At 38.5% G+C, this 14,329-nt stretch overlaps 1 protein-coding gene across 9 annotated transcripts in view; it reads right to left on the bottom strand.

Annotated features, from left to right (window-relative positions):
* FRS2 (fibroblast growth factor receptor substrate 2) overlaps positions 1-14,329 on the bottom strand; it is a 68,613-nt gene continuing 54,284 nt past the window's right edge. For all 9 annotated transcript variants that reach the window (XM_043493522.1, XM_038375140.2, XM_043493510.1 and 6 more), the window contains 5 exons: positions 12,387-12,478; positions 11,102-11,288; positions 7,999-8,157; positions 7,097-7,260; positions 1-4,828 (listed from right to left, as the gene is read on the bottom strand). In XM_043493522.1, coding sequence (XP_043349457.1) covers positions 3,878-4,828; positions 7,097-7,260; positions 7,999-8,157; positions 11,102-11,288; positions 12,387-12,452 — 1,527 coding nt within the window. In that variant the 5' untranslated portion in view covers positions 12,453-12,478 and the 3' untranslated portion in view covers positions 1-3,877. The remainder of the gene's footprint in view (positions 4,829-7,096; positions 7,261-7,998; positions 8,158-11,101; positions 11,289-12,386; positions 12,479-14,329) is intronic.

The raw sequence follows: 14,329 nt of genomic DNA on the forward strand, positions 1-14,329 counted from the left end.
AATTTAGACACTTCACTGAGGAGAAACCAAAAGAACATTATAAAGCCAGTCAAATTTTTCAGAACTGGTCATTTTAAAATGCATTTGATAGAATCACTAAAAAAAACTTTCACAAAATAGAATTCTGCACCTCTTAAGTATGCAGTATCAATTTGGGAAGGAAATACTTGTTTTTCGTTGTGTAACCATGGATTACATTCCCACTTTAACTGCATTTTCAATGCAACATTAACAATGGAGTCTTGGAAGGGGCCTCCTCAGATTATTGTATATACTGCAAATAAGAATTGGTTAGAGCAGCTACTTAAGGTAGTAGAATATACGAATGCTCTGCTCCTTTTACTAATCATGGCATCGGGGGTGGGGGGAGTGATTTCTAGCTTAAAGGCTTTACACATTGGAGGATTAATAGTGTGGAATATGTCATGTGCCTGAAAGGCAGGGGCCAGCTGAACATTGTGGATAAACAGAATTAAAAGAAAATTTTCTGGGCATTTGTTAGGTAATCTTCACATATTATGCCAGTTATTTTTCAATGAACTGTTACATATTTGTTGCATCTTGCTCTGTACACCTGTGGGTCCAAAATAAATATGCTTAAAAATACAGTTGAGACATTTCAGCTAAAAATTGAACCCCAGATCTGCAGATAGCGAATCTAACATCACAAAGAGACTGAGATACAACCAAGTCTCCAAGGGTAAAGTGCAACTACTTCATGGGAAAATTAAATAAAAACAATGCCATAGATGAATTGAGTAGTTTCTATCTCTTACCTGCTGAATCAATGGCATTATCTGATTAGGGAAATGGAAGAGGTTTAGGGACATTCTTGAAAAATGTGTCGGGGGAGGTATCAGCCTGAACCTAAACACTGTGCTTAACATCTTTAATGCTAAAATGCACTCTGTATGTTAGAGGTACTCTTCCCTTTAGGTGCAGTATGATTTAATATGACAAATGCAAAATACAAGTATTACCAACACCAAGCATTCAAAAATCATCAATGAGAGAAAAATCATGAGATTGGATTTGGCTTTTTTAGATGCCTTCTGGTTTTTGATCCTTTAGGGATCACATTTTCAAGCTTTTCTCCCCAAGGGCAAGAAATTTAGCTTTATTTTGGGGGGGAAGAGGGGGTAAGGGGAGAAAAGGAAAAAGTGAGATTTTGCAGTATTCACAACTCCAGGATCTACGGCTTTAAGAAAAACACTAAATATTACAATACTCATAAAATTGCAAGAGTTGGCAACAATGTTATTCTGAATGGTCCGTGGTAGGTCTTGGATAGGAAGGATGATCTAGTGGAAAGGGCACTGGACTAAAACTCAGGAGAGTGGGGTTGAATTCCTGGCTCAATGTGTAACCTTCAGCAAGTCATGTATAGTTTACCCGTGCTGCAGTTCCCCCCCATCTGTAAATTGGGGACAGTACTTCCTTACTCTACAGGGGTGTTTGAGGATAAAATCCATTAATGATTGAGACACTCAGATTATGGTGATGAGAGCCATATAAGTCTCTAGATAAACTAGCTGATGAGTTAAGTATTCTAGCCTTTTAACTACTTGAAATATGTGCTGAAATCTTGTCTTAGTTTACAAATTAGCGAGAGTTTGTTGATCTGATTCTAGTTCCTAGCCCACTTCACACATCCACCACACAGTTTGCAACAATTGGCAATCACGCTTCAAGATAGACCCAGGATTAGTATATGCATGGTGTGTTGCAAATCACAACAGAGGTGCAATGTCAGGGCGGAGCAAGGGACACTTATAGCACCATGCATCTGCACTACCTCTAGTTCTAGTGAAATGCTACTAGTCCCGCACCTTTTTGAGCACCTAAATAAAAAATAAAAATAAAAAAATGTATACAAGTGCATAGACTAATAGTGAAATGATTATGGAAAAGTTTTTTGATCTCAGTGAAGTTTTCTTACAACGTCCCAACTAAGACTCCTGTTCCCTTACTACTGTGAAGCGTACGGATTGTGCACCTGGATGCATTTCAGTATTATAAAGTTTGTAAAGAACACTGGAAATCCTTCAGGATAAAAAGGCCTGACCTATATAAATGAGGCTGCCATTATCTCACTGGGGTGAACAGGAAAAATGTATTTCAGCTATCACTCTTCCTACTATTTATCTGGCTGAAGACAAAAGGAAAATTTAATAGGGAAACAGGAACACCCTCCACAAAATTCAAAGGACTGGAAATAGTGTTTTGTTTTACACGAAAGCTCAAATATTACATGAGGACCCTAAGCATTTTTTCAGACCTCCCCTATGGTTTCTTGCACGTGATTTTTCTCACCCACAGCTCAAGGATTATTATACGTCACACCAGTTCACATAGCAGTCAGTTCCTTTGAAATCACAGGCTCAAGCTTAATCTGTTTTCTTTCTGGTCCTGCGCTGCACCTGCTGTACTGCTATCAAATATTATTTATTCTGTATAGAACAAGGGACTGTCAGGGCAGACCTACGGCATGTTCAGCAGATGATTCTGCTGCTTCTACCTGTACCATAACATCGAGCAGACAGTTAAGCCATTAGGTAATGGAGTTACCTGCTGCAAAGGGAAAATATATGCCCCTAGATATTACCTTCACAAAATCTCTACTAATTGTAAGTAACTACATGTTCACTTAACCTACTTTCAAGTACACTAACACTGAATACACACGGTTTAGAATTTAAGATTTGTATACACTGACTCCACCTGCTGTACCTTGCTTCATGGTAACCTTATCGATGCTTAGAGAAAGACAAAAAATGCATAATACACCTTCCTCCACTTGGTGCTGCTGTATGCTGCTGGACACTAACACTTTTTTGTGGTCTTTCTGTTAGATCCCATAAAAAAGCAAAACACTGGACAAAGGCAACTCTGTTAAGTAAAAAAAGTTCCCACTGGACATTCAAGAGATTTTTCTTTGACAATGTGCAGACTGAATAGGAGCAACACACATAAAAACCCTAAACAATCATTGAAGTTATACACAAAAACTTAACTGTTCTTAAGCTACAGACAATCCAGAACAGGTCAAAAGACATCCCACACATGAAGATGGAAAGGTGAGCAGAACTGTGAAATTAAAGAACACCTTAAAAATCACAGATATATTCAACCTTTGTATTCCTTCAGAAAACTCAGATTAAAATTCTGTAAAACTGTTCAGGAAGCTTGATACTACCACTTGGAAATATCTTTTCTAGTGGAAATGACTTATGGCTTATTTCAGACCCAACTCTATCTCTGACCAAGGGAACTTGATGTAACCCCTCAATGTTAGAGAAATTTAAAAAACCTTCAAGAATCTGAAGCTTGTCCAAATGACTTCAAAAAATGAACTGACATATACAAGGAAGCATGGCATTTATATCCCTTCACATGAGCCAATATGTACCATGTAAGTCAAACTGATTGAATAATGAATTACTCACACCTCTCATATTGGAGGCGGCCACATTAATGGAGAGTGAAGGTACAAATATCAACCTTGCAAGATTAGGGCTATCAGCTAATAACGCACATCAAGAGGCTTTATAAAATGTTAAAACAATGACTATAGGCACATGGCCAGAATATTGATAACTTCAGAACTGGCAGTCACTCCAACTCTAACCAAGTAAAGAGGCACTGTGAAAAGTGGCAATGCTTCTACACAACAATTACTATTACTGTAGAATAAAATGGTGTCATTTAATGAGTACCTGCTCTAAATTTCCCTTTTGTTAGACAAGCACATGAAGTATTCAGAAAAAAGTCTATTACTCTATAAAAAGCGTTATTGTTAAGAAATGCAAATGAAGTATTTGCATCTTCAATTTTATAAACTTCACAAAAGGTGCAAATGATTTAATGCTTCCCGGTTTCACATAGGCAGGTCAGTACTGTTATGTCTAGTTTTTCTAGACGTACCATCATCTCGTGGCAGTGCTTTCTGCAAACTTGACATAGCAGCAGTTCTTTCAATGTCTATCACAGCATACAGCTCTGTGCGCCTGGTTGGAGTTTGTGGAAGTGGAGTGGTAGGAGTTTTTGGAGTCTGAGGGTTGTCGGAGTCACTGCCACCTTCCAAGTCAACCTGTATATAATTGAGCTGCCTGTGTTCTAAACTTGGACGTCTAATATCAAAGTTAAAGACTGTTGGTGTACAGTCCCGACGTCGTGTAAATTCTATTTTATGAGCACTTGCTGGCACAGTTACATTCTCTGTATTTACGTAATTATGCATTGGATCTAGGTTATTGTGGTAGCCATTCAGAGACGGGGTCTTTGGTCCTAAATTGTCATCTTCATCTCTACTTAGCTTGCGGGCTTCCCAAACAGGAGGCAAAGATGGCAAGTTTTCATAGTTTAACAATGCAATTCTCCTTTGAGCAGAGTTGTTAATATTCTGGGTATCTGAGGTACATGTTGATGTCAGACGACCTCTCCTGACTCCTGAGGCACTAGGGATTGATAATCTATTTAGATTTTCATACATTAGTTTATTACCACAAGGTGTTTCTTTACGTTCATCACTGTCGTACCCAGTGTCCCATTCAGAGTTGTTTGTACTGCTGCCACTAACTTGGTCTCTCCCAAGTTGCTCCAGTTGCTCTCTTTCCATTAATTGTCTTTGAACAGGTGTTGGTCCTAAAACAAATTTGACTCCTTCAGGCTCCAGAAGGACCTGAGCATCTCTGTCATCAGTGCAATTCTGATCTTCTGTTGTCTTGCTTGTTTCAACATTAGAAAGCCTTAATTCCAGCGGTACATGCACACTTGATCTATTTTTTCTTTCTTCTTGTACACCAGTAGTGTTGACATAGGTGTGCACCTGTAGAGGACAAATTCAAACATTAGTTGCACTTTTTCTTAATCTCCTTACTCCTTCCCTTCCCTCAAAGACTTGCAATCTTTTTGCCTGGCTGTCTGAAGAGTAAAGGAAACTTTTTTGGGGACAGAATTTTGTGGTAAAAGTCCAGCCTGTTGGGTTGTGTTGAATGTGGAGCTTTGTCAGAGGTTTGCTACTCATCTTATTTTTGCAGTTGTTGTTTTATTGTTGTTTTAAATAATGTCAAAAGGTGCCCAGACTAATCAATGAGAAACTATTTCTACTATTAAATTAATAAGCTCAATTCTACCTTATGTCTGAGCTCTGCTGAGGTTACAGCTCCCTGATCCGGTGCCAGGCTAGCTCCAACATTGGTCAGAACAGCCTTGGGGCTGCTCTGATTAAAGCCACTGGTATACTTGGAGGGTCAGGGTAGCAGATCTCCACCTTACACACACACAGTACATCCATGCCAGGGAATGTGGTGCAGGAGTTGCCTTTGCTAAGTTTACATGAGCAGAGTTCCCCTCTGCAAGGGAAATTTATCTGCAGGCCACTTAAAGCCTAAATCCAACCTGTTGTGCCAACTGAATGGTGGAAAAGTGCTGGATCATGTCAGAGAATCTGTCCCATAGTAAAGTGATAGCTCTTCCACCGAAGAACATATAGTCAATTAATTATCAAATTATAAAACTGTTTCAGAAATAAAGATTGTAGAGGTCAGACTGGTATGTTAAATTGTACATTTACAGAATTAAAAGTGTCTATCAGGTTGTTGGTAGCAGACGCACTTTGGGTGAGTTAAAAGCGCACCATTAGCTTCACACTTCATCCCTTCAGTGTTCCCATCCCCTTGCTTTAAAGGGCATGGATAGATGGAATTCTCTCATCCCCTATACCAGTCCTGGATCTGGAAACTTGGAGGGCAAAGGTACTGCTTGAGAACAACTCCCTTCTACGCTCCACACTGTATCAGATCTCTGCCAGGATTTGCCTGCTGAGTGCGTGTAGTGCACACTAGTAGATGATGACAACTATTACTTTTCTGGGTTGCCTCACACATCAACAGTCATGTGTATCTTAATTTTTCAAGTTATTTGCTTCTACCAAAGAGCATTGCTGAGAATCAAATACAAAGATGTAATTTCTCCCACAACACTTACCCAGTGACCTGCTCAAAAAGCCATGGTGAGGCACTGAGCTTCTCTCCCACTCCAGTTGCTTTCAACCCGTTCTCCCTCCCTCACCTAATTCATTCTCCTTTAAACACTCCAACCATTTGTTCTTTCCTTTTCCCGCCCTGCAGGTGCTTACTTGACTCATCTCCATCTATTTTCCTCTCTGACTTTTGGCTCTGCCTCTTTTTCCTCCCAGTCTCTCATCATATCCTCAGTGACTTTTCCATGCTGACTCCCCATATGACTCTTACCCACCTATCTTAAGTTCATGATAGGGAACTCCTGGTGCTATTACAATACAGATAAATGCATAATGTTTATTTTAAATCATGTAGCTAAGAAAACAAGAAAGTTGTTCTTTCGCCAGATACACACTATATACATCGTCGTCAAGGCTACTGTTTTGTCACGGAATCCGTGACTTCCAAAGACCCCCGTGACATCAGCCCTGGCAGCAGGGAGCTGTGAGGTACCCCCGCCACTCTGAGGCAGTGGGCCCCCAAGCTCTCAGATGCCATGGGCAGCGGGAGTACCCTGCAGCTCCCAGCTATGGCTGTGGCTGGGCATGGGGGACCCCCGCAGCTCCCCACGGTTGGAGAAGAGGCAGAGGGACCCCCCCACCTCTCCACGGCTGGGGAGGACGGAATTCTTGCAGCTTCCCTCCACTGCTGGTTGCAGGGGGAACCTGGAGCTCTGAGCCCCCACGGGTGGTGGGACCTCAGAGCTCCCAGCTGCCCAGTACCTTCCAATTTTCTCATGGATATTTTTAGTAAAAAAGTCAGGGACAGGTCATGGGCTTCCATGATTTTTTTCTTTATTGCCCGTGACCTGTCCCTGATTTTTACTAAAAATACCCACGAGAAAATCTTAGCCTTAATCATCATCATCCTAAAATGGTACCACATGCAAACATTTTATAGTAATACAACATACTATGCAGATACACACAGCCAAGATCAGAAAAAAAAACACATTTTTCCATCATGGAAACAGATCTAGAAAAATAAGTGCAAATACAAATCTACAGGGTCAGTACAAGAGCAGTAGAATTAATGCTGAACCCAAAATATGTGAAAATAAAGACTATGCTTACTTGTTCCTCTGCTACAAGCAATGGATGCGTTGACTCTTCACCTACTGACGGAAGCCGTGCACTTCCTACAGAGGGATGTCTGCTGGAAGGATGTGATGAAGCATCTCCAAAGGAGGGATATCTGGGATACCCATTAGGTAAACTTTGTGCACTGAACCCAGGAGCTAATTCAGTTTAAGAAAAGATGCATTAAAAAGATATTCAAAGTGCCCCCTTATGTATCATTCAGCTGCTTTCATTTGTCTTTGGAAAGTGCATTGTGCATCGTGGACACTATCAAAATAAATATATTTAACAAATGCCAAATGCTCACGGGGCCAGATATGTTCCCAAAAAAAATATATCTAGGTTGGATATCCTCAAAATTTAACTGACAAACCATGTGCCAAAAATTTTAATCCCCTCAAGAAAATATGAAAAGCAACTACGGATGAGTAACAAAGTGGGAATTGGCATCAACATTCAATTTCTTAAGTTCAAGCCTTCTTAAACTGTATCGTTTGCATGCATAAACAGTTTAGGGGAATGTTTATTAGGGTACGTCTTCAGTACCCGCCGGATCAGCGGGTTGTCATCGATCTATCGCATCTCGTCTAGACATGATAAATCGATCCCCGAATTGACTGTACTCCACCTCTGCAGGAGAAGTAAGCAGAGTTGACGGGGGAGCTGCTGCCGTCAACTCGCCACCGTGAGGATGGCCAGGTAAGTTGAACTAAAATAGTTAGTCTTCAGCTAAAAAAAACCTAATGCAAACACTTTAGCTGGCAATAGCATTTAAATCAGTATTCATTCTTTAATTAGATTACTTGCATGCTGCTAACTGAAGAGCTAAATCAAATTTAAAGCAAGGTGTCACGTTATACACAGAAATTATACTTTGAGAGCAGAACCATGCTTACTGGTGGGTGTTCGAGGGGTTCTTGGAACTTCCAACTCAGTTTGATGATGATTCCTTTCTACTACTGGTTCTTCTACCACATTTATGCTATTGTTCTGCATGATCTCTTGTAGCATATTAAATAATTCTTCTGCACGAGCACACTTAAAGGCAAAGATTCCTATAAACATACAACAAATCGTTTTAGATCCCTTGAAGTGAAAACAAGAACTGCTTCTAAAAACAGTTATGTAATTAATTTTTAAGTAACTAAACAGGAGTCCACTTAACGAATACCTGTTAAAGGAACTGAGCTATTATATTTTTTGTGCACCAACCAAAATAAAAATATACAGTGAGACCCTTTTAAATTAGTACCTGATAAATGAATAAGCTTCCAATGCACCAAAGGACAGATTGGAAAAGAAAACAGACCCAATAAGAGAAAAATCTTAAAATTTCTGGGTAAATGAGGAAAAACTTCTTGAAACAGCGAAGTTTTAAATTGAATAATCTGATAAGTAGACCTGTAAAAAGAATAGAACTTTGGTGCTGCAAGGTTGTGTGTTTATCAGGTTTATACTGAGTTACCATAAAAAATAAAATACCTGCACAACAGGGAAGAAGGGTTTTGACACAGGGTAAAAGTCAACGTTCTTAAAGAAGGTTAAAATGAAGGGCTAGAAGACAGATTGTGTGAAATAAACAACAAACCATTTTTTTTCCTGGCTTAGGGATAGACACGAAATACAAAGTTGGCATCAATACTATGTATATTGCCCAAGTATTGTGCCACTTTGTCTTTGAACAGTAGAGGGAGCCCAACTTACCATCCCAAGCAAAGAGACAAGCAGTGAAGTCGCAGCTTTGGATTATTCTTTCCATTGAAAGCATTAATTTAAAGTTGACATATTTCTTGTTAAAAGAAGAGTGTGTATGTGGTTTTGTTTTTTTAAGAAGACTGGATACATCTAAAAAGTATCTTTATTTTAAGATACCTATATCCTACTACATTTTGACAATGCAATCATGTTTATATATCATTACATTCACTTCTTGTCATCTACAAACTTTTGATTGATTTGAATACCATGGAACAAAGAGCAATCTAACATATTGACTATATTTTGGTGTTAATCATAAAAAAATGCTCCAAAGGTAGAAGATTACAAGATGTGCAGTACTCTAGGTCGAAGCAATTTCTGTGAAACCTCTCCAAAAATTTTTATTTGACATTTTGCTTGATATAGTATTAATACTTCAGAAAATAACTGTGTACTCTTGAGAAATTCAAATTTGCCCTTCTATTAAAAAGGAAGAATAAAACGTGTTCTGTTCCCAACTTGGAACATGAGGTGCAATTAAATTGCATATATAGAAAGAAAGTAAAACAAAAATCAAGACTTCTTACTGCAGCAATTTCTCAAATATTTTCATATTAAAAGCCAAACTATGAAAAAGCAACTCCCTCCCCGCCACTCAAATTAGCTAGAATGCCATGGGTTTTTTCATATCATGTACTACTATACCCAGTTTACCAACACAGAAACAATGCTGCATGGTCAGTGAAGTTCTGAAGTGGGCTTCAAGTTTAGAAAGACAACAAATAATCTGGTTCTTGTCTACACATATAGCAGTGCAGCTGTACTGATGCAGCTGTGCTGCTATAGCACTTACGTGAAGACGCTACCTGTGCTGACTGGAGAACTGCTGTCAGCATCGGTTCTCCAACTCCCTAAGAGGCTGCAGCTATGTTGACGGAAGACGACCTCCCGTCAACATAGCGCTGTCTACAGCAGGAGTTCAGTCGGTATAACTATGTCACTCAGGGGTGTGGAGTGTTTTTTGTTTTTTTTTTGTTTTTGTTTTTTTTACCAGCCTCAATAAAAAAAGTGAGTAAACAATGTTAACGGCAATTAAGAATGCAACTTAATCTAACAAAATGGTAAAAATGGGTGACTAACTGCTCTCACCTGCTTTAAATAGTGGTTGCTTTTTAAAAGATAAAGTTAAACACTTCAAGCCAGATCTCCCGCCCCAGTCTGGCTGCTCTGTGTTGCAGGAAGCTGCAGTGAAGGGGCAGCCATAGATTACCCTGGACACAGAGGAATTCTTGAATGTCGGAGATGGGGTAGCCACCACCTCAATACCTTCATGAAGGTGGTGCGTCAGGGTAGAGAAGCATAGAAAGGGCGTCATGGTGCACACAGTACTTCACCTATTCCTTGGCCAGTGCAGCTGTCGCATAGGGACTGCTGCAGTGGGTGTAATTTAGTGTAGCTGTTCGGCCCTTCAACTGGGAGCCATTTTGACTCCCCAGTCAGTTCAGGATTAAGGGAACAGAATAGTAGGAGCCACCTATCCCTCATTCTTCTCAAATGTGCTGAAATTAAGTGCTTCATATTTAAAATAAAAATAGAATTTAGGAAAATGGATGATTTCACTGATGTTTTGGCTTTTATAAACAAATTTGTGATTTTTTTTTTTTTAAGGGAGAAGGATAGAAAATGCAAGTGTGTGTTTTAAATACTACGTTTAAAAATAAACAAGGCAGACAGACCTGATCATGCAAGTGCTCAGGTTTATTATACTTTTTTTCCCCCATTTGCTGCCCTCATAACAGGTGTAGTGATGAATTTAGCTAAAATAACCTGATAGTTTTCAGAAAGGCTTCTCTGAAATCTTCATTTTTACATTTCTCCTTCCCCCAAAAGGGAGAAACATCAGGAAAGTCAACACTTCGAGCCAGGAGAGTTGGATTCAACCCTCTACAAAACCCATTAAATCAGCTCTTAAACTGATTAGTGATGTCACTGCAAAGAAGTACAAAATATTCCAAGTCTTTGGTGATTTCACAAACCCAGATCTTCTTTCATATAGTGCAGACAAACTGCTCCAGAGCAATCAGGCCCACCCTATTTAAAATGCTGGCCATTTAACTAGAACTGTTCCCCAAAGGGCTACTTATAAGATTTTTCTGTGATGCCTACATTCAAGGAGAAAAAGCCCACTCTTTCCACTCTTGCTCTCAGGAAGGCAAAACTGAGTGAATTGTATTTCATTTACCGACTTGTGAAACAGGTTGCTAAAATACTTATATATACAAACATATAGACGCTACCTACCTTGTCCAGTTTGACATCTTCGACCACTTTCAAAAGAAAAGAGATTTGAATCATAGCCGTAGCGACGGAGACAGAGGTAGTGCCATTTTACGGAATCCCGTTTACGGGTGTATAAAATTAGTTCTGTATCTGTAAGTTCCATTACGCCAGAACCCAGTTCATTACCATCATCATCTACGTTAATGACCTTTAAAATAAGAGTTTTATACAATTATATAAGCTTCTTGGACATTTCATTAACATATAGCATCTGACACATCAAATACAAATTTGAAAAAAGTTTATAGCTCCTGGTGAGATACAACGTTACAGGTTTAACTATTTTTGAAAACAAAACATTTTTGTATAAGAGCAAGTCAGGAAGCGCTAAGTCTCTAGATGAGAGTATTTGCCTATCTTTTTTTTTTTAAAAAAAAGTGTATGTTTAAAGCAGTGTGTATCAAAATCATAAGTGTAACAAACAAGGGAGTTAACTGTATAGGGGAAAAAGAGAAACTGACCACCAAACAAAATGCTGTCAAAGCACAAATTGAAAACAGAAATAAAGTCTCTGATCTTTCGGTTATTAGGTGTCATTTGTAACAAAACTATGTAAAAATGTCCAGACATTAATGTGGTATTTAAGATAACAGCATCCCCTTAAGTTGTCTGCAAGAGTCATTGTTCATGATGGAAAGCACAGCCATGCACCCTCATTCTTCTGGGATCTTGGTGAGACAGACTGGGACAGAAAATCAAATATCAATCTTGTATAACTGGGCAAAATGAGGCCATTGCAGTCAATGGGGCTACTTGTGGTTAAGATTAAGCACATGTATTTGCAGGTCTAAACTCCTAGGAATTCTTTGCATGTGACAACAAGGACTATTCTTCAAATAAAACATGTTTTCTGAAAAATGCTACAGTAACACTGACCTTCTGTTTAAATGGAGATTCACCACCTAAGACACATGACTTTTCACCTTACAGAAGGTCAGAGGTCTATTAACATCTATCACTACTCAAAACCAGACCCGTTTAAAATATTCCTTTTACTGAACTTAATATAACAACAACAACAACAACCACCACCACCACCACCACCACCACCACCACCACCACCACCACCACCTAATAATAACCTTAGGGATAAAGAAGAATTCATAGCCATACAAAGTGATAAGTCTCTGATGGCTTGATTTTCAAAAACGTTACAAACACTTTCTTCATTCCAATTCTTATATCTGGATTCTATTTTGCAAGGGAATGACAAAATAGTTTGCAACACAAAAAATCAACTGCTTACCTTAAACTTGTTTCGATGGTTGTCTGGGACAGTCTCTTTATCTGGACAGCTACAACAGCTACCCATGGCTTCTTTAGAAGACCATGTAATCTCTAGAGCCAAAAAAGGAAGTGGCAATTTACTTGGGGGAAGGGAACCCAAGAATACCCAGGGTGGATTGATTTAAATCAAAGCAGGAAACCTTTAAATCAAAACAGGAAACCTTGATTTAAGGTCACTGTTAGGAAAATAAAAAGAACAAATGCAAAAAAACAAAGATGATTCTTACTGGTTGATGTAATCATTAAAAACGTGTTCATTTGTAACTACTAAATATAACCTTTACACTAAATTTGTTGCTAATCAGGAGTATACATTATATCTGTTTGTATTTATTTACGCAATTATATAGCTTAACATTTCAGATTACTAATTTTTACATTATGTTATGTTAGAAAATAGTTAATGATGAATTTACTTACCAGATTAATATTTTACTCGTGATTTGAGTCAAGTTGTATTTGGACGGAAATTGAAATTCAATTAATAAAATAATTTTAAAATTCTGTTTTTAATTAAATAAAACTACCTTGAATATGAGATATCTCTAAGGGGGAAAGTAAGTTTACCAAAACATGTTTTGTATTTAAATTTGATTTATTAAACAAAACAAGTACCTGTAGTTAGTGAATTGAAGTTATAGTTTCTGGTCATCATGTCTTTCAAGATTTTAAAACTAGTCTCTCACTCTCTCGTATCTCATTTTTATTCATAGATTGGAAGAGGAAAACAAGTTTTCCTGCTTTTTTGATTACCAACCAGTTTCTTAACTTTGAATGAACTTGTCACTGAACTAAAACTAGTTGAATAAACTGATTTGAAGAAAATATTTTCTCTCTATCTGCAGAAGAGACTACTGCTATCAAGAGTTGGTTTCACATGTCAACACACTTTGGTTCTAGGTACTTAATCAGTGGCTTTCACCAAGTCAGTGTTCTATCTTTTAAACGTCAGCATCTAATACGTACTGCTTGATTTTTTTTTAATTAAAATGATTTAATACATTTTAGTAAGTTTAGGCTAGATTGTCAATTTTAAATATATTTAAAAAAAGAAATGTACCTATTTAAATTAAATTCCTTTTTAAACTTAAATTTTCATACTCCCCAATAACATCCACTAACTATACACACACACACACACACACACACACACACCTCTCTCATTGACACAACAAAACCAAATGCACTAATATTTCTCCTTGAGATGACAAATATCTGATGTATTTTGCAGTAATCACACAAGCTATTATAAAAATATTAAAACATTACATAATGATAACATTCCACTTTTTAAAATTTTATTTTCTTACAGTTTGACTGGAAAAAAAAACCATCCAATACAAAGTTGTGACAATCCTGCCATAAATAAAACTTGCAGTAACCAACTAATTTGAGCTGTGAATTGAATTCCCATGACAACATTTGGAAATGTTTTGTGGCGAGATCCTCACCCCCCTCCAAACTCTTCACACTGGGCCAAAAGGCTCTAAAAGCTCAAGTTCTGGCTCAGGGAGAATTTCCCCAGCACATGCACCGTGGAGACAGCCTATGGATCCTTACACAAACTCCAGTTATAAGGAGTATGTGCTAGGACAGGGTCCCAAGCAGGCAGCACGACAAGTCCCTAGGGCAGCCCTGGAAGGCTCCCCTAACTTAGACAGGCCCCAAGGTTGTTCGAGCTACATCAGGGACCTCTCCAGCCTCCAAAGCATCCCAGTATTGGGAGTGCCCTTGGAGAGATAGCACAGAATCTCATCCAGGGATGCTGGAACGGGTGGGGGGCAGGGGTCCTGTAGTCTATTGATGCTGCTCATTTATTTTAAGGAAGTATTCTAGAAAACAATTATGAAAGGTAGCTATCGTGCACCTAGATATTAAAGTTAATACAAACAAACACATTTA

Source organism: Dermochelys coriacea, chromosome 1 (genome assembly GCF_009764565.3).
Source record: "Dermochelys coriacea isolate rDerCor1 chromosome 1, rDerCor1.pri.v4, whole genome shotgun sequence".
NCBI classification, from domain to species: Eukaryota; Metazoa; Chordata; order Testudines; family Dermochelyidae; genus Dermochelys; species Dermochelys coriacea.